This window comes from Salvelinus namaycush, chromosome 28, assembly GCF_016432855.1.
Source record: "Salvelinus namaycush isolate Seneca chromosome 28, SaNama_1.0, whole genome shotgun sequence".
In the NCBI taxonomy this organism is placed as follows: Eukaryota; Metazoa; Chordata; class Actinopteri; order Salmoniformes; family Salmonidae; genus Salvelinus; species Salvelinus namaycush.
In genome coordinates this window covers 17,121,103-17,148,493 of record NC_052334.1, presented here as the reverse complement: position 1 = coordinate 17,148,493, position 27,391 = coordinate 17,121,103, and the positions used below count along the sequence as shown (strand labels likewise).

At 43.5% G+C, this 27,391-nt stretch overlaps 1 protein-coding gene across 2 annotated transcripts in view; it reads right to left on the bottom strand.

Moving 5' to 3' along the window:
• Positions 1-1,048: 1,048 nt before the first annotated feature.
• Positions 1,049-27,391, bottom strand: part of nrde2 (NRDE-2, necessary for RNA interference, domain containing) — a 29,010-nt gene continuing 2,667 nt past the window's right edge. For both annotated transcript variants that reach the window (XM_038967647.1, XM_038967648.1), the window contains exons 5-15: positions 20,049-20,192; positions 15,999-16,485; positions 15,405-15,813; positions 11,764-11,897; positions 10,190-10,313; positions 9,843-10,015; positions 9,330-9,719; positions 8,114-9,090; positions 7,813-7,954; positions 1,630-1,701; positions 1,049-1,502 (exon numbers count right to left, since the gene is read on the bottom strand). In XM_038967647.1, the coding sequence (XP_038823575.1) occupies positions 1,377-1,502; positions 1,630-1,701; positions 7,813-7,954; positions 8,114-9,090; positions 9,330-9,719; positions 9,843-10,015; positions 10,190-10,313; positions 11,764-11,897; positions 15,405-15,813; positions 15,999-16,485; positions 20,049-20,192 (3,178 nt within the window). In that variant the 3' untranslated portion in view covers positions 1,049-1,376. The remainder of the gene's footprint in view (positions 1,503-1,629; positions 1,702-7,812; positions 7,955-8,113; positions 9,091-9,329; positions 9,720-9,842; positions 10,016-10,189; positions 10,314-11,763; positions 11,898-15,404; positions 15,814-15,998; positions 16,486-20,048; positions 20,193-27,391) is intronic.

The window sequence follows — 27,391 nt, the reverse complement described above, 5'->3', positions numbered from 1 at the left end:
GTGGTAAATTCAATTGATTGGACATGATTTGGAAAGGCACACACCGGTCTATATAAGGTCCCACAGTTGACAGTGCACGTCAGAGCCAAAACCAAGCAATGAGGTCGAAGGAATTGTCCGTAGAGTTCCAAGACAAGATTGTGCAGTATTGAAGGTTCCCAAGAACACAGTGGCCTCCATCATTCTTAAATGGAAGAAGTTTGGAACCACCAAGACTCTTCCCGAGAGCTGGCTGCCCGGCCAAACTCAGCAGTCGGGGAAGAAGGGCCTTGGTCAGAGAGGGGACCAAGAACCCGATGGTCACTCGGACAGAGCACCAGTGTTCCTCTGTGGAGATGAGAGTACCTTACAGGAGGACAACCATCTCTGCAGCACTCTACCAATCAGGCCTTTATGGTAGTGGCCAGACGGAAGCCACTCCTCATACCTAAGAAGACTTGAGGCTGTAATTGCAGCCAAAGGTGCTTCAACAAAGTACTGAGTAAAGGGTCTGAATACTTATGTAAATGTGATTTCAGTTTTTTATATGCCAAAATGTATAAAAGCCTGTTTTTGCTTTGTCATTATGGGATATTGTGTGTAAATTGATGAGGGAAAAAAACTATTCAATCAATTTTAGAATAAGACTGTAACCGAACAAAATGTGGAAAAATTCGAGGGGTCTTAATACTTTCCGAAGGCGTTGTATATTTCACTAATGAAATATTACATCATAGCCTGAGTAGTATGTAGTAGATAGAGGCCAATCCAGTAAACTGACAGAGGAACATCATCATAGGTTAAAGGTCATCAGAAGCATCACTCACCCGAGACAGCCAGAGTAGATGCTCTACTACTCTGAAGGACAATCATTAAAAAGACTATACAAAGCTCCTCTACCCTCGTGTGTTTCCTCTCTTCTTCCCGGATCTGAAGTGTACACTCAGGTGTGCTCCTTTCCACACTGTTAAGCTGTGATGTCGTTATCCACGCAGGAAATGCACACAAGCATCCCTCAGGGTTCACATTGGCTGAAAGCTCAGAGCTCATTCTTGTTGATAGGCCAGTATTAGGAAACAAAACGTTTATTTCAGTCCATTCAAAAAATATATGTTTCAAAACAAATCTTTGACATAAAAATAGGATATTATATCCATCAAAATATGGATTAAGAATCCATAAAAAGCTGGAAATATAAAAATTTGGATTTGCAATCCATCAAAATATTGAATTAACACTAATAAGTGTAACATCATTTATTCACACGTCTGTTTGAAAAGTAAAATGGTCTTCTTCATGAGAACACTTGGTTGTTCTATTGGTCAGTGCACAACTTCGGGTATCCACAGTGGAGTGTCTGAAGAAGCCAGGCCCACTGTGGGAAGGGTTTTAGAGCCTCAGTCCTCCAGCAGTATGTCCACCTCCTCCATGGGAACCCTCAGTCTGAGCTCCTTCTCTGTCATCAGGTCCAGGAACTCCTGCACGTGCTCAGGGAAGAGTTGCACCGCGTCCATGTATAAACCCTTTGGATGGACACGCGTGAGCACACACACATACACGTCAGAAACCATGTCATATATTTTGACCAAAACACACCAAAGAGCTAACTAATTATCACCGTTTCATAATTTCATCAGTCACTGTGCTCACCTTGGCCCATGGGACGTCCTGTAGAGCCTTGTAGAAGATCCCTCTTCCCTTCTCCACCTTCCCCTCTGACACCTACAGCACACAACAAAACACCAGACGTCAGCTACAACACACAACAAAACACCAGACGTCAGCTACAACACACAACAAAACACCAGACGTCAGCTACAACACGCAACAAAACACCAGACGTCAGCTACAACACAACAAAACACCAGACGTCAGCTACAACACAACAAAACACCAGACGTCAGCTACAACACCAGACGTCAGCTACAACACCAGACGTCAGCTACAACACACAACAAAACACCAGACGTCAGCTACAACACCAGACGTCAGCTACAACACCAGATGTCAGCTTCAACACACAACAAAACACCAGACGTCAGCTACAACACACAACAAAACACCAGACGTCAGCTACAACACACAACAAAACACCAGACGTCAGCTACAACACCAGACGTCAGCTACAACACACAACAAAACACCAGACGTCAGCTACAACACCAGACGTCAGCTACAACACCAGATGTCAGCTACAACACAACAAAACACCAGACGTCAGCTACAACACACAACAAAACACCAGACGTCAGCTACAACACACAACAAAACACCAGACGTCAGCTACAACACCAGACGTCAGCTACAACACCAGACGTCAGCTACAACACCAGACGTCAGCTACAACACCAGACGTCAGCTACAACACCAGATGTCAGCTACAACACACAACAAAACACCAGACGTCAGCTACAACACACAACAAAACACCAGACGTCAGCTAAAACACCAGACGTCAGCTACAACACACAACAAAACACCAGACGTCAGCTACAACACACAACAAAACACCAGACGTCAGCTACAACACCAGACGTCAGCTACAACACACAACAAAACACCAGACGTCAGCTACAACACCAGACGTCAGCTACAACACACAACAAAACACCAGACGCCAGCTTCAACACACAACAAAACACCAGACGTCAGCTACAACACACCTGACGCCAGCTACAATACACAACAAAACACCAGACGTCAGCTACAATACACAACAAAACACCAGACGTCAGCTACAATACACAACAAAACACCAGACGTAAGCTACAACACACAACAAAACACCAGACGTCAGCTACAACACCAGACGTCAGCTACAACACACAACAAAACACCAGACGTCAGCTACAACACCAGACGTCAGCTACAATACACAACAAAACACCAGACGTCAGCTACAAGACACAATAAAACACCAGACGTCAGCTTCAACACACAATAAAACACCAGACGTCAGCTACAACACACAATAAAACACCAGACGTCAGCTACAACACACAATAAAACACCAGACGTCAGCTACAACACACAATAAAACACCTGACGTCAGCTACAACAGAACAAAACACCAGACGTCAGCTTCAACACACAATAAAACACCTGACGTCAGCTACAACACAACAAAACACCAGACGTCAGCTACAACACACAATAAAACACCTGACGTCAGCTACAACACACAATAAAACACCTGACGTCAGCTACAACACACAATAAAACACCTGACGTCAGCTACAACAGAACAAAACACCAGACGTCAGCTTCAACACACAATAAAACACCTGACGTCAGCTACAACACACCAGACGTCAGCTACAACACACAATAAAACACCTGACGTCAGCTACAACACACAATAAAACACCTGACGTCAGCTACAACACACAACAAAACACCAGACGTCAGCTACAACACACAACAAAACACCAGACGTCAGCTACAACACAACAAAACACCAGACGTCAGCTACAACACAACAAAACACCAGACGTCAGCTACAACACACCTGACGTTAGCTAGAACAGAACAAAACACCAGACGCCAGCTACAATACACAACAAAACACCAGACGTCAGCTACAATACACAACAAAACACCAGAAGTCAGCTACAATACACAACAAAACACCAGACGTCAGCTACAACACACAATAAAACACCAGACGTCAGCTTCAACACACAATAAAACACCTGACGTCAGCTACAACACACAATAAAACACCAGACGTCAGCTACAACACACAATAAAACACCAGACGTCAGCTACAACAGAACAAAACACCAGACGTCAGCTTCAACACACAATAAAACACCTGACGTCAGCTACAACACAACAAAACACCAGACGTCAGCTACAACACACAATAAAACACCTGACGTCAGCTACAACACACAATAAAACACCTGACGTCAGCTACAACAGAACAAAACACCAGACGTCAGCTTCAACACACAATAAAACACCTGACGTCAGCTACAACACACCAGACGTCAGCTACAACACACAATAAAACACCTGACGTCAGCTACAACACACAATAAAACACCTGACGTCAGCTACAACACACAACAAAACACCAGACGTCAGCTACAACACACAACAAAACACCAGACGTCAGCTACAACACAACAAAACACCAGACGTCAGCTACAACACAACAAAACACCAGACGTCAGCTACAACACCAGACGTCAGCTACAACACACAACAAAACACCAGACGTCAGCTACAACACCAGACGTCAGCTACAACACCAGATGTCAGCTTCAACACACAACAAAACACCAGACGTCAGCTACAACACACAACAAAACACCAGACGTCAGCTACAACACACAACAAAACACCAGATGTCAGCTACAACACCAGACGTCAGCTACAACACACAACAAAACACCAGACGTCAGCTACAACACCAGACGTCAGCTACAACACCAGATGTCAGCTAAAACACAACAAAACACCAGACGTCAGCTACAACACACAACAAAACACCAGACGTCAGCTACAACACACAACAAAACACCAGACGTCAGCTACAACACCAGACGTCAGCTACAACACCAGACGTCAGCTACAACACACAACAAAACACCAGACGTCAGCTACAACACCAGACGTCAGCTACAACACCAGATGTCAGCTACAACACACAACAAAACACCAGACGCCAGCTTCAACACACAACAAAACACCAGACGTCAGCTACAACACACAACAAAACACCAGACGTCAGCTACAACACACAACAAAACACCAGACGTCAGCTACAACACCAGACGTCAGCTACAACACACAACAAAACACCAGACGTCAGCTACAACACCAGACGTCAGCTACAACACACAACAAAACACCAGACGTCAGCTACAACACACAACAAAACACCAGACGTCAGCTACAACACACAACAAAACACCAGACGTCAGCTACAACACCAGACGTCAGCTACAACACCAGACGTCAGCTACAACACACAACAAAACACCAGACGCCAGCTTCAACACACAACAAAACACCAGACGTCAGCTACAACACACCTGACGTTAGCTACAACAGAACAAAACACCAGACGCCAGCTACAATACACAACAAAACACCAGACGTCAGCTACAATACACAACAAAACACCTGACGTCAGCTACAATACACAACAAAACACCAGACGTCAGCTACAACACACAATAAAACACCTGACGTCAGCTACAACAGAACAAAACACCAGACGTCAGCTTCAACACACAATAAAACACCTGACGTCAGCTACAACACACCAGACGTCAGCTACAACACACAATAAAACACCTGACGTCAGCTACAACACACAATAAAACACCTGACGTCAGCTACAACACACAACAAAACACCAGACGTCAGCTACAACACACAACAAAACACCAGACGTCAGCTACAACACAACAAAACACCAGACGTCAGCTACAACACACCTGACGTTAGCTAGAACAGAACAAAACACCAGACGCCAGCTACAATACACAACAAAACACCAGACGTCAGCTACAATACACAACAAAACACCAGAAGTCAGCTACAATACACAACAAAACACCAGACGTCAGCTACAACACACAATAAAACACCAGACGTCAGCTTCAACACACAATAAAACACCAGACGTCAGCTTCAACACACAATAAAACACCTGACGTCAGCTACAACACACAATAAAACACCAGACGTCAGCTACAACACACAATAAAACACCAGACGTCAGCTACAACAGAACAAAACACCAGACGTCAGCTTCAACACACAATAAAACACCTGACGTCAGCTACAACACAACAAAACACCAGACGTCAGCTACAACACACAATAAAACACCTGACGTCAGCTACAACACACAATAAAACACCTGACGTCAGCTACAACAGAACAAAACACCAGACGTCAGCTTCAACACACAATAAAACACCTGACGTCAGCTACAACACACCAGACGTCAGCTACAACACACAATAAAACACCTGACGTCAGCTACAACACACAATAAAACACCTGACGTCAGCTACAACACACAACAAAACACCAGACGTCAGCTACAACACACAACAAAACACCAGACGTCAGCTACAACACAACAAAACACCAGACGTCAGCTACAACACCAGACGTCAGCTACAACACACAACAAAACACCAGACGTCAGCTACAACACCAGACGTCAGCTACAACACCAGATGTCAGCTTCAACACACAACAAAACACCAGACGTCAGCTACAACACACAACAAAACACCAGACGTCAGCTACAACACACAACAAAACACCAGATGTCAGCTACAACACCAGACGTCAGCTACAACACACAACAAAACACCAGACGTCAGCTACAACACCAGACGTCAGCTACAACACCAGATGTCAGCTAAAACACAACAAAACACCAGACGTCAGCTACAACACACAACAAAACACCAGACGTCAGCTACAACACACAACAAAACACCAGACGTCAGCTACAACACCAGACGTCAGCTACAACACCAGACGTCAGCTACAACACACAACAAAACACCAGACGTCAGCTACAACACCAGACGTCAGCTACAACACCAGATGTCAGCTACAACACACAACAAAACACCAGACGCCAGCTTCAACACACAACAAAACACCAGACGTCAGCTACAACACACAACAAAACACCAGACGTCAGCTACAACACACAACAAAACACCAGACGTCAGCTACAACACACAACAAAACACCAGACGTCAGCTACAACACCAGACGTCAGCTACAACACCAGACGTCAGCTACAACACACAACAAAACACCAGACGTCAGCTACAACACCAGACGTCAGCTACAACACACAACAAAACACCAGACGTCAGCTACAACACACAACAAAACACCAGACGTCAGCTACAACACACAACAAAACACCAGACGTCAGCTACAACACCAGACGTCAGCTACAACACCAGACGTCAGCTACAACACACAACAAAACACCAGACGCCAGCTTCAACACACAACAAAACACCAGACGTCAGCTACAACACACCTGACGTTAGCTACAACAGAACAAAACACCAGACGCCAGCTACAATACACAACAAAACACCAGACGTCAGCTACAATACACAACAAAACACCAGACGTCAGCTACAATACACAACAAAACACCAGACGTCAGCTACAACACACAATAAAACACCAGACGTCAGCTTCAACACACAATAAAACACCAGACGTCAGCTTCAACACACAATAAAACACCTGACGTCAGCTACAACACACAATAAAACACCAGACGTCAGCTACAACACACAATAAAACACCTGACGTCAGCTACAACACACAATAAAACACCTGACATAAGCTACAACACACAATAAAACACCTGACGTCAGCTACAACAGAACAAAACACCAGACGTCAGCTTCAACACACAATAAAACACCTGACGTCAGCTACAACAGAACAAAACACCAGACGTCAGCTTCAACACACAATAAAACACCTGACGTCAGCTACAACACACCAGACGTCAGCTACAACACACAATAAAACACCTGACGTCAGCTACAACACACAATAAAACACCTGACGTTAGCTACAACACAACAAAACACCAGACGTTAGCTACAACACAACAAAACACCAGACGTCAGCTACAACACCAGATGTCAGCTACAACAGAACAAAACACCAGACGCCAGCTTCAGCCATACTTCCAAGTCTCCTTCATCCCTCGGCTGTTGGAACAAACCTGAGGTTCTGATAACTGCAATGATTTAAGGGTGTTTTAAAGAGGTGTCTTAACAGGAAGTTCATGTTTTAAAGAGGCGTCTTTTTTACCAGGAAGTTCATGTACATCCTCCACAGCAACGGACAGTGGACCCCGTGCTCTGTTGCTATGGCATTCTCAAACAGCGTGCGGATACGATTGCTCAGGCCGTTCTCTGGCAGGGTGGAGAGGGTGTCGCCATAACAACCAGACCTGCCAAGAAGAAAACAATAACTAATGAAAAAACTTCCACAAAATGAATCTAAATGTCAGCTACTACAGTAGTTCTATTCCTTTTTTGTGTTTGTGTGTTCTGTTATTGACATTAGATTAAGTGATACTGATTAGAGCCTTCATCTTCAGTGTTCTCACCTCTGAACAGAGTCCACTAGCTGCTTCCTTTGCTGCTCTGCGCTGATGGCGAACAGGCGTGGCACGACACTGGCACTAGCCTTGGTCACGCTGTGGAAGAAGCGGCGAGCCCTGCCGGCGCTGTGGTAGCGGTTCTCCACCTGCACATACAACTGCCACAGAGAAGTGCTGGAGGCAAAGTGGGCCAGGGCCGAGGTCAGCGCCAGTCTGATATGGCTAAGTGGGTACACGTTGGTGCTGGTGTGGTAGCGCAGCAGCGCCACCTGCTGGACAGCCAGGGCCTCACACTCTGAGACAGAGCTCAGTGTCTGTATGTCACACATAACTTCACTGCTAGCTGACTCCTGGGCTGACAGACTGGAGTGTTGCTCCAGCCTCTTCCTGGCCAGGTTGTAGACAGCATCAGCAGCATCGACCCCCACAGTCAGGTACTGGAATAGGGCGTAACACCCCACCAGACCTTTGACCCGCCTGGAGTTCTTGGATTGCCCCTGCCCCGCGGCCCCCTCCTCCAGCCCAGGCAGGGAGCTCACCACAGCCTGCTCATAGGCCTTCCTGGCCTTCAGCACGGCCACTGGAGCCAACTGTCCCAAGAAGGGGGCATACAAACTACCCTCTGCTAGCTTGGTGAGGATATAGACCGCTGGTGAAGACATGGCGGTCCTAACAGTCGTCCCTGCCCCGCCCGTATCCCTTCGCCAGGCCTCCTCCACCTCCAGCTGGGCGTAGAGCAGGCAGAGGTCACACAGGGCAGGGTCTGCCAGCCCTCCTGCCACGCCCAGTCCCAGGGCTGTGTCAAACACCTTGTGGGCTTCGTCCAAATTCCCTAGCAGCCACTCCAAGTGGGCGTACTCCCTCCACAGGCTGAGGCGGCCCCGGTTCTCTGGCTCCTTCAGCAGGCGCTTGGCCAGGCGCTTGCTCCTCTTCCCCTGGGATTTCACACGCTTCTTGTTCCTGCCGCGCGCGCACCTCAGCACCTTAATGTTACATACAGAGAGGAAGGACAGGAGAGACATGAGCATTAGAGGGAGAATCTCAATGGAGAATGAGAGGGGGAAGGACACAAAGTTCAGCAATAAAATGGAATGAAAATACGTACATTTCATCCTGACTACAATTAACTTAAAATTCCTTCACGATTACCAAAGTAATTGAACTTGGCTGAGCATATGCTTGCCTGGCTCTAAAGCTTATAGCTGGGGTAACCTGGGTTTACCTTGAGCTTCTCATACTGGATCCAGTGTAGTGAGAGGACAGCTCTCTCCTGAGCAGAGAACAGAGGCAGAACCATCTGGAACACGTTGTCTACAAACTCCTCCCCCTGCTTACACAGCCCCACCCCCCTCCTGGCACCCTGCAGGGAGGTCATGTGACCCACGGGGCTGACCCCAGGAACAGGGAGGGCATAGGAGGTCAGTGGTGAGTCAGGGTGGTGAACATCCCCCAGTAGATCCTGATCATCCAGCAGCAGGCTACAGGAGGGGGCGCTGTAACACGAAGTGTCAGCAGGCAGACCCAGGAAGTGCAGGAAGGACAGAAGAAGACATAGCTGGAGTTCTGGGCGGACAAGCCGGATCATAGACGGCCCAATGTCATCAAACAGCACCTACATAGAACACACACATGCAGGCAAGTGGTAAGACATAAATAGCAACAGTAGGAACCCATTTAGTAATGGTAGATATATCCCAGTTTTGGCACCACTATCACCAGTAATCACAGCCAATACCTGTCGGTCCGGGTCCTCACAGTCCTCCACCGATTGGCCCTTGGTTTTGTCCGGCCTCCACGGCAGCCAATGGATGGCCTCACGTGACGTCTCCACATCCAACCAGATCCTCCACTTGGGCCAGGTTTTATCCTTCACCTCCAATTCCTCCTGATCTTCTTCATCTCCATCATCTGTCACACAGAGGTTCCAAAGGTTAACATTACAACACTATGACTTACGTCGTCAAAACATCCTAATGTTATGCTGCTACTAGCGTAATTACAGTGTTATAACACAGAAATAAGAGCAACCATGTAAAGTGTTAGCACAGGTTTTAGTACAGGCAAGGCTATAAAGTTGTTAACCTTGTTCACTGGGTTGGAGCCAGCCCCCTCTCTCCTGCTGGGTCATCCAGGCTCTCCATCCCCTGGCCCCTCTCTCCCCGACACGGGGCTCCCCACTGTCCCAGAATGGCTCAAAGAACTCCACCTGGAGGACCACAAAGGGCAAAGGCCAAAGGGATGGTTTAATACAACACAGATATTTATATCAATCCCTCAATACTACAGTAATTAATACTGTACAATCACACAGAGGGTGGAGGAGAGGGAATGTTGGGTATTTCAACAATGTAATAATTTGTAAACATATCATGTTTCATGGGTTGATGGGCAGTTGTCTCCATCTGTGCTGAGGTCAGCAGTTCCCCTGACAGGAAGAACAACAGACTGAACTGCAGGACAGCCTGCAGGACAATAACTAGATGGAATGAATTAGTCCCTCCATGGTAGTGCATGCCTCTCTCTGCCGTCAACACAGTGCTGCAGTGATCAGCAGACCAGACCTCCATGGAGAACAGCAGAAACTCATTACAGTGTGGAATAAAAGGTGGTCCTGTTTAATACTGCATTCGTTTCTGGAGGACACATTGCTTGGATCATTTTCTAATAATCAGATGATTACAGAGTACAGCCACATGGAGTCTCTCTCGTCATCGTTCAGATTAATTTATTTTGCCTGAAAAGGAGATCTTCTAATTACTTGGTGACGAATCCAAAAGCTGAAGGATTTTATATATCCATATAGTAATGTTAGATTTAGTGGCAGCGTTGGGATCCAACCTATTTACATTCTTATTAAATATCACTGTCTCTGAGACAAAAGACAGATAGAGCTTTGGGCATGTGTACTTCCAAATTCGGTAGAGAAATCCTGTATGGTGTGATATCTTAACAATACAAAGCTCAATTGACCTAGACTATTTTCCAATAGCCACACTATCCATACCACTTGAAATGCATAGCCAATACATATTGCTTCATTATAGCGCTACGCTAGTATAGGCCTTGGAACAGAGACGTAGTGTTAAGGGACGGTCTCTCATCAACAAATACAACCCTGATCAATTAAAACAGTTAATGAAAGCTAATGCTGTGTTTACCATGCGGACACACACATAGCAACATGCCCTTGCTTCATTTGAGGTATTATACATTTAGAATTATTTCTCCATTATGTAATGTTGCTGGTGCTGGGAGGACAGTGAGCTGTGAGCCACTGCAGCATTTCTGACAGAAGAGCAAACAGGCCATTATGTGTTCTCTCGAATTAGAATGCCCCACTGCTGGAAAAATGTCTCTATTAAAACCTGGTCATGCATTTTAAAACGACCCCCTTTGCAAAGTTTCCATGTAGTGTGTAAAGTGACAAGGCCCAGACCAGTCTGAAGGGCACTCTCTGGAGGGCCCCAGCACTGCTTTAATGCCAGTGACAAAAAACAAACAGCATTGGTGCACTGGCTTTGGATAAACAGCCAATACAGTAACACCAATTCATCGTCAGTCTATTCTGGAGGGAGCTACCAGCTGTATATGAGTACATGTGTTGGAACATGTGTGTTCTTTGCAGAGCAATTTGGGGAATGACTGTGTGTGTGTACCTGTTGTCTGGTGGGTAGGTCCTTGACAGTGTCTGGCTTGAAGAAGGTGAAGTCCAGTAGGCCCTGGAACAGACACACAGCTTTCTCTGAGTGGCCAGCCTGCCTGAGGAAATGACACTGCTGGAGGAAGATGGCTGCAGAGAGAGAGGAGAGCATACAATACCACATCATTAATTATAATTCCTCACACAGAGCACCTAGTTCAGTTCCACCTATTAGAACCAGCAAGTGTGCATTAGTTTAGTATGAGCTCTTAAAGATTAATTCATTGAAAAATCCTCACACTTTGAGAGAAAAAAATAGTATGATTAGGAAGAAAGTGAGAGATATCTTTTTTTTAAGTAATAACAGATAGATAATCTTCCCTGAATGAAAAATTCAGCAGGCGAATTAAAGCTGCACATCCCTGAGGTTACATGATATGTCAGCTTCTCAAAAGCTGTTTATTGCCCCTCACAGTAGTCTTCATTATTCTGAATAATTATCAAGTTATAATTAATGCAGCCGTCTCCTGCAGATGTTCCCTTTAATTTGGGGTTACATTGCCCTGACTTGTAACCTGGTCCCAGATCTGTTTCTGCTGTCAATGGCCATAGGAGTTGGCAAGACAGCACAAACAGATCTGGGACCAGGCTACCTGCCTTGTACTGCCAGTACAGAGACCGTCTGCATTTTCTAAAAGGAACCAAACAGTCAAAAAGACCAACAGTCTCCCTCAGAGGTCAGGTGGAGATATATGCTCAACACTGCAATGTAAGCAGAGGCTATGGTCAAATTTGAGTACATACGGCGTACATCTCCCACACTGTTTGATCCGTCCACAGTGCAGCTTCAGATATGCAAGAAATATGTACTATTCAACCACAAGAGGGAGTCTGGGACCATCATCTTATAACAGTAAAATCACACAAAAATTGAAGAGCTTCTGTATCTATTAGGTCGAGTTGAGAATACCAAAGATGTCATGAGTGATGACATACATGGATTGAACCTGAAACAGCTAGCCTATTTTCTATGGTTGAACATAAATCAGCTAGCCTATTTTCTATGCCTGAAACAGCTAGCCTATTTTCTATGGTTGAACCTGAAACAGCTAGCCTATTTTCTATGGTTGAACATAAATCAGCTAGCCTATTTTCTATGGTTGAACCTGAAACAGCTAGCCTATTTTCTATGAGTTGCAGTAGCTGAGCTATAAACCTAAATAGTTCCAGTATGTTCAATAAAATTCCAGGTGATTTCAATAAGCGAAGCATCACTGGATAACATCAAATCCATAACAGATTTTTCTACCCTTACATAACAGTTAGCTGTGGTCAACAGATAGGACTGTTTGAGTGGGCTAAAGCAAGGTCCTGGGACCGAGTTTGGGAAACCCTGGGCTAAAGAATGTGAGGCACTCGCTTCTGTTTCTGATTGTTTAAACCTTCTCATTACCTTACCATTATTTTTCATTAAATTAAGGCTCTACTCTAAATGCTCCTGGAGTGCATCCCATCCTTATCATTGTTCAGCAGGCTAAAGCCCTGACAAGACAGTTCCATGTCCAGCCCAGCAGCCCAGACTGACCACTGGCCAGCGAGTCTAACTAGATGATAGATTCATTAGGCTAATTGAGGGGCAGATGCCAGAGGGCCAGGAGGCTAGTCCAGGACTGTAGTACTCATATCATGGCTCAGCAGCATGGACACTGGAGTGGACATCCATGATCCTCTCTCCCTTTCTCACCCTCCTTCTCCCCTAGTCCATCTGTTCCTCATCTCCTGTCAGTGGTCAGAAACATTACGCAGCACAAACCTGTTTAGGGGTCTGTTCAGGAGAATGAAAGATGTTATAGAACATTGCAGATAGATGTGTACTGTGTAAAACAGATATAATTGTCAGTCATTGGGAAAAAGGAATCTTGTCAGTTCTATTTAATGACATTTCTAGCTGCAAAATTCCACATTTGCCTACTGAACGAGGCCCTGTGCCACACCCACAGACATCTGGCAATGACATCATGATACATATAACCAGTTAGCTAGCCAGCTAATTAAATTTAGTCTGTCACGACAGATTATAACCACATCAAATCCATACCAAAGACTTCTGAAAGGAGTTTAAAGGAGATACAGTGCCGTGAAAAAGTATTGTCCCCTTTCTGATTTTCTATATTTTTTATACTGAATGCTATCTTCAACCAATATCTAATATTAGATCAAGGGAACAGAGTTTACAAATAACACCCCAAAAAATGTATACTTATTTATTTATTTAATTAACAATATTATGCAACACTCAATTCCCCTGTGTGAAAAGGTAATTGCCACCTTACACTCAATAACTGGTTGTGCCATCTTTAGCTGCAAGGACTGCAACCAAATGCTTTCTGTAGTTGTTGATCAGTCTCTCGCATGGCTGTGGAGGAATTTTGGCCCATTCTTGCATGTAGAGCTGCTTTAACTCAGCGACATTTGTGAGTTTTCAAGCATGAACTATTCGTTTAAAATCCTGCCACAACATCTCAATTGGGATTAGGTCGGGACTTTGACTAGGCCATTCCAAAACTTCAAATGTGTTGCTTTTTAACCATTTTCATGTAGACTTAATTTTGTGTTTTGGATCATTGTCTTCCTACATCACCCAGCTGCGCTTCAGCTCACAGACGGATTGCCTGACATTCTCCTGTAGAATTATCTGATACAGAGCAGAATTCATGGTTCCTTCTATTAAGGCAAGTCGTCCAGAGCCTGAGGCAGCAAAGCATCTCCAAACCATCACACTACCACCACCATGCTTGACCGTTGGTATGAGGTTCTTACTGTGGAATGCAGTGTTTGGTTTTCGTCAGACTTAATGGGACCCATCTCATCCAAAAAGTTGAGTCAAGTTTCCCAAAAAACACCTGGAAGCACCTGAATGATCATCAAGACTATTGGAAGAATGTTCTATGGCCAGATGATTAATAGCGTAACTTTTTGGGTGTACGGGGGCAATTACTTTTTCACACAGCGAATTGGGTGTTGCATAACTTTGTTATGTGATACATAAAATAAGTAGCACTTTTTTTGTTATTTGTAAACTCAGGTTCCCTTTATCTAATATTAGGTTTTGGTTAAAGATCTGATAATTCAGTTTGAAAAATATGCAAAAATAGGGAAAATCAGAAATGGGGCAAATACTTTTTCACAACACATAAACACACACACACTCCAGCAGAGACAACAGCACCTTTCACTTCCAATAGAATGACAACTAATCCACTCTTCTCTTCAACTCTTATGGTCACAGACACAGTCCAAACATGCATAATGAACCACATACAGTTCAATACAGCAGCAGGACAGGACACAATGACAAGGGGAAACCTGAACCATAATACTCGCTCTCTGCTCGCCTCTACAAATATTTACATTGGCTAATGCTTCTCAAGTTTCAGACCCTCTGCGAGCCAGCCATGTGCCAGTGAATAAAAGATGAGAAAGCAAAAACCAATGACTTTCCATCACAACCAAACAGAACAAGTTTGTGAGTTAGTGCACATTTCAGTAGTCCTCTGTCTATAATGTAGAAGCTATCTCTAGGGAAAAGTCCTTAATAAGTTATTCATACAAACATTATTATATATAAAGTATATAGTATGTGGCTTGGACCATTACCCAGCATGTGTTCATCAGTGCCCGGCAGCACCTGGTGAGAAACCATGCTCCCATCCTGCACCGCCGCCAGCGTGCTCAGACACTTCCCGTATACCGTATTGACCTTTGACACGGAGAAGGTACTGAAGTGGCTCTGCATGAACAGCAGGTACTTCCTCCACAGGGGGGCGCTGTTGGGGTGCAGGAACACCAGCTTTTTCCACTCCTTCAGCAGGGCTGCCGGCTCCCACAGCTCCCTACAGAGCCGCAGTCGCTCCAGCTTCAGTTCCACGCAGCTCGGGTTATTCTCCACTGCTCGATCCAAAATGGCTACCTTCTTCTCCAGCGTCGCCCGCACTGACCTCTTCCGCCGCTCGGTCTCGTTCTCAGAGATGTCACCAAACACCCCAGGCGCCCCAGCTACCTCGTCCTGTAATACAGTTCTGGAAGTTATTATGTGATTTGTTGTATCAAGATACATGCCAGGGACTGGAATTGTTCTTGACACGTTGAAATGTCCCGGAAAAACTCTTGGCCCTACTAAAATGTAATGTGATTTGAAGGGACTGATTGGTGTGGTGTGTAATTATGGCGTTTTAACATTGAGTAGTGTACCTGGAAGAGGACAAACTGAAGCCAGGTGTGTGTGTCTGTGGGGGTTTCCCTCAGCCTCCTGTTGAAGTCCTCCACCCGTTCAGCCAGCATGACGGCAGCATTGTCCCTGGGAGTAGAAGGTTGTTCCTCTGCCTTGCCATGCTCCGCCTTCCCCTTCCCCTGGAGCCACAGGGAGGTGGAGGAGTCATACACCCCCAGGGGGTTGACCCAGGAGCCCTGGCCTTTGGCAGAGGCACCCCCCTCTGCCTCACCTTCCAGACAGGAGGGCACAGGGATGAAGGGTAAGGTGGTGGTGGTGCACTCTTGTGGAGGTCTGGGCAGCGTGGGTTTGCCATCAGACATCAGCAGCTGGCGGACGGTGGGGGAAAAGTAGCGGTTGGGTCTCTGTCTCCTGTCCACTCTCTTCTTCTCTGGGCCAGACTCAGCCCAGCTCACGGCCTGAGACCGCAGGTCCAAACCCAGAGAGGAAGAGCCTTTCCTTTTGTACCTTTAAAGACATTACAATCATTACAGTCATATGTAGAATCCCTGTTATGAGAAAAGGCAATGTATTGAGAGCGTTTTGAACTGGGGTGCAGCTCAGTAAGGGAGGGCAGGGTGAGAAAGAGAGAGAAAAGTAGAAATAAACAGAATTGTCTGCGTCACCTGACCTCCTCCAAAAAGGAAGTCCCTTTGCAGCAATACACCAAGCACCAGTCCAATCATGGCTATATTGATCACATTTCACTTAACTTGCTGTGGTGTGTGTGTGTGTATTGACTACACATTAAACCCGATATCATCTGAAACTCAATTTGTTGCCCTTGTGTAGTTAATAAAAAGATCAGTGGGTCCTACTACACCGCTTCTGTGGACATGCATACGTATATAGACACATACTTAGAAATATGCTAATGAAGACAACTATACTCAGAAGCAAACTGAGTTAAAAGAAGACACTACATGGCCAAAAGTATGTGGACACCTCCTCGTTGAACATCTCATTCCAAACTCATGGGCCTTAATATGGAGTTGGTCCCCATATGCTGCTACAACAGCCTCCACTCTTCTGGGATGGCTTTCCACTTGATGTTGGAACATTGCTGCAGGGACTTGCTTCCATTCAGCCACAAGAGCAATAGGGATGTCGGGCACTGATATTGGGCGATTAGGCCTGGCTCGCAGTCAGCGTTCCAATTCATCCCAAAGGTGTTAGATGGGCTTGAGGTCAGGGCTCTGTGCAGGCCAGTCAAGCTCTTCCACACCGATCTCGACAAACCGTCTCTGTATAGACCTCGCTTTGTGCACAGGGCCTTGTCATGCTGAAACAGAAAAGGGCATTTCCCCAACTATTGCCACAAAATTGGAAGCACAGAATTGTCAAGAATGTCATGTATGCTGAAGAGTCAAGATTTCCCTTCACTGGAACTAAGGGGCCTAGTCCGAACCATGAAAAACAGCCCCAAACCATGATTCACTATGCCACTACGCATTCGGCAGGTAGCGTTCTCCTGGCATCCGCCAAACCCAGATTCGTCCATCGGACTGGCACATGGTGAAGCGTGATTCATCACTCCAGAGAACGCGCTTCCACTGCTCCAGAGTCCAATGGCTGCGAGCTTTACACCACTCCAGCCGACGCTTGGTATTGCACATGGTGATCAGAGGCTTGTGTGCGGCTGCTCGGCCATGGAAACCCATTTCATGAAGCTCCCGACAAACAGTCATTGTGCTGACGTTGCTTCCAGAGGCAGTTTGGAACTCGGTAGTGAGTGTTGCAACTGAGGACAGACGATTTTTAAACGCTACGTGCCACCAGTGCCATTCTGTGAGCTTGTGTGGCCTACTACTTCGCGGCTGAGCCGTGTTTGCTCCTAGACTTTTCCACTTCACAATAACAGCACTTACGGGTGACCGGGACAGCTCTAGCAGAGCAGAAATTTGACTGACTTGTTGGAAAAGGTGGCATCCTATGACAGTGCCATGTTGAAAGTCACTGAGCTCTTCAGTGAGGCCATTCTACTGCCAATGTGTGTTTATGGAGATTGCATGGCTGTGTGCTCGATTTATACACCTGGTGTGGCTGAAATAGCCAAATCCACTAATATGAAGGGGTGTCCATATAGTGTACAGTGCATTCGGAAAGTATTCAGACCCCATCCCTTTTTCCACATTTTGTTTAGTTACAGCCTTATTCTAAAATTGACAGTGCATGTCAGAGCAAAAACCAAGCCATGAGGTCGAAGGAATTGTCCGTAGAGCTCCAAGACAGGATTGTGTGGAGGCACAGATCTGGGGAAGGGTACCAAAAAAATGTCTGCGGCATTGAAGGTCCCCAAAAACACAGTGGCCTCCATTATTCTTAAATGGAAGAACTTTGGGACCACCAAGACTCTTCCGAGAGCTGGCCGCCCGGCCAAACTGAGCAATCTGGGGAAAAGGGCCTTGAACCCGATGATCACTCTGATGGAGCTCCAGAGTTCTTCTGTGGAGATGGGAGAACCTTCCAGAAGGACAACCATCTCTGCAGCACTCCACCAATCAGGCCTTTATGGTACAGTGGCCAGACGGAAACCACTCCTCAGTAAAAGGCTCATGACAGCCTGCTTGGAGTTTAGCAAAAGGCACCTAAAGGACTCTCAGACCATGAGAAATAAGATTCTCTGGTCTGATGAAACTAAGATTCAACTCTTTGGCCTGAATGCCAAGTGTCACATCTGGAGGAAACTTGGCACCATCCCTATGGTGAAGCATGGTGGTGGCAGCATCATCATGCTGTGGGGATGTTTTTCAGCGGCAGGGACTGGGAGACTAGTCAGGATCAAGGGAAAGATGAACAGAGCAAAGTACAGAGAGCCTTGATGAAAACCTGCTCCAGAGTGATCAAGACCTCAGACTGGGGTGAAGATTCACCTTCCAACAGGACAACGACCCTAAGCACACAAACAAGACAATGTAGGAGTGGCTTCGGGACAAGTCTTTAAATGTCCTTGAGTGGCCCAGCCAGAGCCAACTGAAAACAGCTGTGCAGCGATGCTCCCCATCCAACCTGACAGAGCTTGAGAAGATCTGCAGAGAAGAATGGGAGAAACTCCACAAATACAGGTGTGCCAAGCTTGTACCGTCATACCCAAGAAGACTCAAGGCTGTAATCACTGCCAAAGGTGCTTCAACAAAGTACAGAGTAAAGGGTCTGAACACTTATGGAAATTTGATATTTCTGGGGTGGTTTTATAATAAATTTGCACAAAATAATTTATGGGGATTTGTGTGTAGATTGATGAGGGGGGAAAACTATTTAATCAATTTTAGAATAAAGCTATAATGTAACAAAATGTGGAAAAGGGGTCTAAATACTTTCCCGAATGCACTGTACGTATGGCAACAATATATACCCCACGGCGAGCGTACATCCTAGGCACGTCATTATTCAACTCACTAAGTATGTAGGGCATAGAGTGCGCTCTGACAGGAAGGATGGAATTTACAGCAGTTAAGAGCTTTGATTTCAGCACCCTGACTGTGACTGCGGGCTGAGGGCAGTCAGAGGGCTGAAGTAGTAAAACCACCTGTGAGAGATGGATTACTGCAGCACTGCAGACACAAAACTCTGTGCAGCTTTTATTATCACCCCCCCAACCCCGCCCCCACCCTCTGGCCACCCAAGCCCCCGTGTGATGATGTGTACTGTAATGGAGCTGACTGACTCCCTCTCTGACTGACCTTGCGTTGGGAGCAGAACCAGGCTGGGGGGTAAACTAAACACTGCTGGCCAACAGATACCCTTTCAACACTATCGTGCCAACCTGAACCGTATGGTTATTTTCGCATTGTCCTTTCCAGCGCGCGTCCAGCAACAGTGGTGGATGCGCAGCCAGGCCAGTGCAGTATAGCGCAGCTCTGTCCAGCTCAGTGGTGTGGACAGGGTAAGAGTGGGTTGATGATGGCTGATGGACAGCTACACCAGAGCTGAGATGGCAGTAATGGTGGTGGTGCAGAGGTGAGGGGTGTTAGAGTGGGGAGGCGGAGGGTGGAAGGTGGTGCAGCGGAGGTGGAAGGAAGATTACATACCTAGCAATATCTCCTCTGTAAAGTGATTTGTACTCCCAGTTGGCACGGTCTGCTCTCCTGTCCACGCAGAAGGGCCGATCGGTGGGGGTCTGGAGGTCATCCAACCACATAAAAGACCCCTCCACCTGAAACTGCGCCTCCTCACTACAGACAGAGATAGTCAGGATCAATGCAGAGTATAGGCCACACCTCTAAAGAGGGGTGGGTGACGTAGCGAGCCAGCGTTTTCATGATTGGAACAAAAGACAATATAGGGTTAGTGGTGCTACCTCACACAAACATGATGCCATAATGGAAATTGATAAGAAAGCTTTTCGTAAAACAGACATAATCGTTAAATATTGACAGTACAGTAACAGATTAGTCGTTAAATATTGCCAGTATAGTACAGATAAAAAATAATGGCAACATTAGGATAATTTGACTTTAGCTTGAAGGATAAGTTACACAAGTCTCCTGTGGAGGAGCCAGTCCTTGAATTGAGAGAAAGAGAGACAGGTGTGTGTGTGTGTGGACGTGTTTAACTATTCTTTTTTTTCTTTTCTTTTTTTTTTTTTTTTTTTTATTTTTTTTTTGGGGGGTGGATCAGCTTAATATTGCGGAAAGAATGTTGCTTCCAATGTAATTGTCTGCATCATTTCCAATCCCCCATATTTTTTTGGGTAAATATATATATCCATACATGCATGCATACATATATACATATATACATACACATACCTATATAGACATACATACTTTTTTTAAAGAATATACCTTTATTATTATTCCCCGCAACCCTACCACCGCTCCCCCAATTGGAGTAAACTAATAAACACTTCTGCTTTTACCTTCAATTTATACATCTTATACCTATTTTACAGACACAGACTACTTTATAATAGTTCTCTCTTGTTTGTTCTTAGTCCTTCCTCTATTTCTGTTGTCCATCCAATTTTATTTCCACTTGTAACTGTGCTATTTCACAAAAGCTCCGCACCTATACACATTTCACAGATCCCGTATGCCCTACATTGTTTATCTTGTTATTAGTCCCACCCTTCAGTTCCACTCAACCCTTCCCATCTATCTTCCAACATCATCCATTTCGGATTTTTATTTGCCATATATTTTTCAACTGTGCTGTGATGCTTCACAAAAGATTTGAACCTTCCTATTCTCATAGCTTCTACAGATTGTAAATTAAAAATAAACATTTTTGCTAAAATAATTATTATATTATTGATTGATTGACTATGGCTTTTCAAATCCCCCAGTATTGCTATCTGTAGCGTTAGTTCTAGGCAAATGTTGCAATTCTTCAGCCATTCCTGGACCTGTGACCAAAAACGAGCTACATATGGACAATACCAAAATAAATGATCTAATGACTCTGCCTCCTCACAACAGAATCTGCAGAGCTGGGAAGATTGTATACCCCATATATATAACATTCTATTAGTTGCAAGAATTTTGTACAGTAATTTAAATTGAAAAATTCGAAGTTTTGAATCCGGCGTTGTTTTGCGTATCAATTCATAAACCATGTGCCATGGAATGGGTACATCGAAAATCTCTTCCCAACTATTTTGCAATTTATATGGCACAGCTGTCAGTTTTTTGGTCCTTAAATGAAATTGGTATATGTTTTTATTTATCACACTTTTCTTTAACCATTTATGTTCTTTAATACAGGGCCGACATACAAGTTCCTTACTTTTTTCCCCTTCTACTTGCCTCTTCCATTTTTGTGGTAATGCTGCAATTAATTGGTTGTAATTTTGGGTAGAGCAGACATTTCCATATGTCTGTGTTAGCTGCATGTGTGACATAACTCCACCAGTCCTATTTATGATATCATTCACAAAAATTATACCTTTTTTAAACATTTCTTCGATAAATACAGTTTTTTTATCAATTACTATATTTGAATTTAACCACAATATTTGTTGTACTATTTGTTCCGTCCTTTCAGGTGGATTAAACTGAAATTGCAACCAACTTTCTAAGGCTTGTTTAAAAAATAAGGATATTTTGGAGATTATTTCCTTTTCAAACAACCGAAAGTGAGCAGGTGTAATCTGAATAAAGGGAAAAAGGCCCTTCTTGAACATAGGATGAGACATTCGTACCAATTTACTAGAGAACCAGTTTGGATTTAAGTATAACTTTTGTATGACTGATGCCTTTAGTGAGAGGTCTAATGCTTTAATATTTAATAATTTCTGCCCTCCGAATTCATATTCGTTATATAAATAGGCCCTTTTAATTTTATCTGGCTTGCCGTTCCAAATAAAATGGAATATTTTTTGTTCATATAATTTAAAAAGCAGGTCACTAGGTGTAGGCAAAACCATAAGCAAATAGGTAAACTGTGATATGACTAAAGAGTTAATCAGGGTGATTTTTCCACAAATAGACAAGTATTTTCCTTTCCATGGTAGCAAGATCTTATCTATTTTTGCTAACTTTCTATAAAAATTTATTGGAGTGAGATCATTTCTTTCTTTTGGGATTTTTATACCGAGTATGTCCACATCTCCGTCAGACCATTTAATTGGTAAACTACATGGCAATATAAAATGTGTATTTTTTAGTGATCCAATACGTAATATGGTACATTTATCATAATTTGGTTTTAATCCAGAGAGGATAGCAAAGGTATCTAGATCCTCTATGAGGCCGTGGAGAGACTCTAGTTGTGGTTTTAAAAGAAAACATGAATCATCAGCGTACAATGACACCTTAGTTTTTAAGCCACGGATTTCTAATCCATTAATATTAATGTTTGATCTAATTTTAACAGCTAACATTTCGATGGCAATAATAAATAGATATGCCGATAGTGGACAACCTTGTTTTACTCCTCTAGATAGTTTAAAACTTTCTGAGATGTAGCCATTATTTACTATTTTACACCTAGGGTTACTATACATAATTTTAACCCATTTTATAAGAGATTCCCCAAAATTGAAATATTCTAGGCATTTATATATAAACTCCAGTCGTACTTTATCAAAAGCCTTTTCAAAATCAGCTATGAAAACCAGACCTGGTGTCCCCGATATTTCATAGTGTTCTATTGTTTCCAGTACTTGCCTTATATTATCTCCAATGTATCGTCCATGTAAAAAACCTGTCTGATTAGGATGAATAATATCTGACAAAACTTTTTTTATTCTATGCGCCAAGCATTTTGCTAGGATTTTTGCATCACAACACTGAAGTGTAAGAGGTCTCCAATTTTTTAATTGGACTGGATCTTTATATATACCACTTGGGTCCTGTTTCAGTAATAACGATATCAGACCTTCTTGTTGCGTGTCTGATAATCTACCATTTATATAGGAGTGGTTAAAACAAGCTAATAATGGTCCTTTGAGTATATCAAAAAAAGTTTTATATACTTCCACTGGTATGCCATCCAGCCCTGGAGTTTTCCCATCCTTAAAGGCCCCAATTGCATCAAGCAGTTCCTCCTCTGTAATTTGGCCTTCACATGAGTCTTTCTGTACAGATGTTAATTTTACATTATTAATAGGAAAAAAATCCATACAATTAGTTTCAGTTAGTGGAGATGGAGGAGCCTGAAACGAAAACATATTCTTAAAGTACTTTACTTCCTCTTTCAAAATATCATTTGGTGAATCATGCGTGACTCCATCATTTGTAACAAGTTTTAATACATTTTTTTTGGTAGCATTTCTATATTGAAGATTGAAAAAGAATTTGGTGCATTTTTCCCCATATTCCATCCAGTTCGCTTTATTTTTATAATATATTACACTGGATCTTTCTTGAATAAGTTCCTCCATTTCTTTTTGTTTTTCCTCTAACTTATTCTGTGCCTCTATGGTACTGTTTTTATTGCTATCTAACTGTACTGTTAGTCCTTCAATTTCCTTTGTTAATATGGACTCTTTTGATCTAAATTCCCTTTGTTTTATAGATGAGTACTGAATTGCATGGCCTCTAAAGGCACACTTAAAAGTGTCCCATACAATAAGGGGATCTGCTGTACCTATGTTATGTCTGAAAAAGTCAGTTATAAAATCTTCTGTCCTAGTTCTAAACAATTTATCATCTAGTAGACTTTGATTAAATTTCCAATATCCTCGCCCACGTGGAAATTCTGTAAGAGAAATATATATGCCAATTATGTGATGATCCGACCGCATTCTGTCCCCTATCAACACTTTTTTAACTTTTGGTGCCAGAGAGAATGGTATAAGAAAGTAGTCAAGACGACTAGCTTGATTCAGCCTCCGCCATGTATATCTCACTAAATCAGGGTATTTAAGTCTCCATATATCCACTAATTCCAATATATCCATGACATTCATGATTTCCTTAAGTGCCTGAGGGTGATAGTTTGTAGTGTGATTTCCTTTCCGGTCTATAGAGGTATTTAAGACCGTATTAAAATCTCCCACTATAATAATAGAGTCTAGTGTTGCTTGTAGAGTTGATAAATTCTTATATATATTTTCAAAGAAGCTTGGATCATCATTATTCGGACCGTATAGGTTAACAAGCCATATTTGTTTATTGTCCAATAACATATTTAAAATAATCCATCTACCTTGAGGATCTGTTTGGACAATTTGCACATTTGGATCAAAATTATTGTTAATTAAAACCATCACCCCTTTTGAATTTCTTTGCCCATGGGAGAAATATATTTTGCCCCCCCAGTTCTTTTTCCACAAAACTTCATCTAAAACTGTTGAATGGGTTTCCTGTAAACAATAGATATTATAATCCTTCTCTTTTAGCCAGGTAAATACTGATCGTCTTTTCTTATTATCTGCTAAGCCATTACAATTGTAACTGGCTATACTTATTTCACCACTTACCATAATGAGACACACCTTTCATTCTTTTAATCAGAATATATTTTTGTAAACGTACTATTAAAAAGTAACATAATGATTGAGTGTCTATATAGTTGTACCATGATATTTGCATTTCTACTAAGTAAACCTCCAATTGGTCCCTACTATTCCACCCGCTAAAAGGCCTCATCTCGAGATGGCTTGTCATCCCAATGCCCGGTAGACCACCCTCGACCCCCTGTATCCCATAGCCCTGAACCGACTGGGATCCATTCTTTGAAAAGAGCATACAGTGCCATTTACCGAATTGAAGAAGATCAATTACCATATGCATTTCCATTGCCCTCACCTCGATTTGTATTATATATATCTGTGGATCATCCTCTATTGTCCCTAACATCTTTTACTTCTTCCTTCGCAACAGTTGTGGGATACACACATACACCCACACACACTCAGCCCTTACCCCCACACAACCATAAGCTCACTTTCTCAACAATTGCACCATCCCAGAGCCCAACTCAAGATGGGTCATGATTTACAAATGCACTTGCAGTTGCAGCTGCATGAGAAGGCCTGCAAGACCGCACAAAAAATTAGCAAAAATTGAGAGATTTATTTACCATTGTCATATCCTAGATAATGGAGGTCAAATGTACACCTTATTCCTGAAACACCCACAATACGGCCACCCGTCATGACCATGTCCCCACGCATCTCCATGCAGTCCGACTTTGATTTTGTGCCGCCAGGGCCACAATAATATACCCCCTCTCTGAATGTCCGAGTGTGACCCCCTCCCCATGGGTTACTGCAGCTAGTGTTGCCAGCACTGCCACTGCCTGGGTGGGGGCACCCCACCGGAATCCCCACCGGCTAGGTACAAGGTCGTCAAGGTTCTCATTAGCAGCTTTGAGAATTTCCTTGTATATTATGCTCTCCCTTTATGGGGCTTTGGCTTTGCAGGACCAACCCTGCCAAGCAGGCTCAGAATCTTGAGGGGGCAGTGCTGCTCTTGGTCTCTGACCTCATTTTAGCTGCATACAGACCGCTTACAGCGGGCACATAAAACAGTTAGGGACTTCTCCTTAGTATCTGGGTCATTCAGGTGGGTGTCTAGGGTATAGTGCCATGGACCGTACCATTAAAACAGGATAATAAATAATTAGATATAATTTATAAAAAAATAAATAAAAAATGTAGTTCTCCATGATAGGACAATAAATAAATAAGACGTATAATTCATTATAAAAGTATATCCATCATCTGAACAACATTGAAAGCCCTCTCATACCCGGCTCACAGCAATACATTGGCTCTGGGATATGCAACCATTTCATTACTCACTCACTCAACTTTCCAAACATAACAAATAAAATAAAAAATAAACACAAACCATACCATCCACACATACTGTGCCTTCTGTTTACTTAGTTTTTATCTTCACTATGTTGAATTAGTGCTTGTGTGTTCAATTAGTTATATGTGAAGATTTATAGAAAAGCTATATTTTTTATTGTATTGTTACAATCAGTAACCGGGCTTGAATTGTGTTTATTTCCCTCGTCTATGAGAACTTTGTAATTTTTAAAATAACCATGGAGTAGTCTTTGTGTCTCTGAACAACTGGTTATCAATATATAGTTTATCAACGACGAGAGCTACTCGTTTCGCTTTTAATCTATTTTCTTTGAAAATTGGATACAGAACTTTGCGCCGTTCTGCAATTTCCTTCGGAAACTGATCATTCATGCCAATTTTGGTCCCAGCAAGTCTTTTACCCAGGCTTTTAACCATTATTTTATCTTTAAATGAAGCAAATTTGGCAACGATTGGGCGTTCGTACCTCTGCCCTCTCTGTCCGAAGCGGTGAACGCGTTCAAGTTGGATTTTGTCGATAACTTCGCGTGGAATCTGAAGCGCTGTAAGGAGGAACTCTCTAACTACAGATTCAGGAACCTCTCCTTCTTTTTCTTGGATACCTGTAAGTACCAAATTCTCTCTCATGGATCTAGTTTGTATGTCCAGTAAGGTTTCTTTCAGAACGGTGTTCTCCTTTTTAATTCCATTCATTTCGGTTTCAATCTTATTGACTGTCCCTTTTAGCGCGTGTGTTTGCTTCTCCAATGTCGCAGCTTTTTCATCACTCATCTCTAGGCTTGCCTTCAACTCTTTTATATCCTTACTAACTAATTCAAGTATACCCAGTTTGTCATTTATTGATTTTAACAGATCGGTTTCGACCTTTACCATTCCCGGTGGTGAGAATATTAAATCATCAGTGTCTGTAGAAGAGTCACGTTTTCGTTTTGTAATCGGTTCCCCTGTCTTACTCTCCGTCATGTTTGGTTGTTGCCTGTTTTCGTAATATTTGTCGATAAATGTCTCTAGTTTTAGGATTTGTTTTGTGTTATTGTCCAGATTGAAGGTTATCACTCACCAGATTAAGTAGTGCTAATATTTTAGTCTAATTTAGCAGATATTTCGAATATTATGTTTTATCTTGAGGTGCTCTACATAAATCCCTTC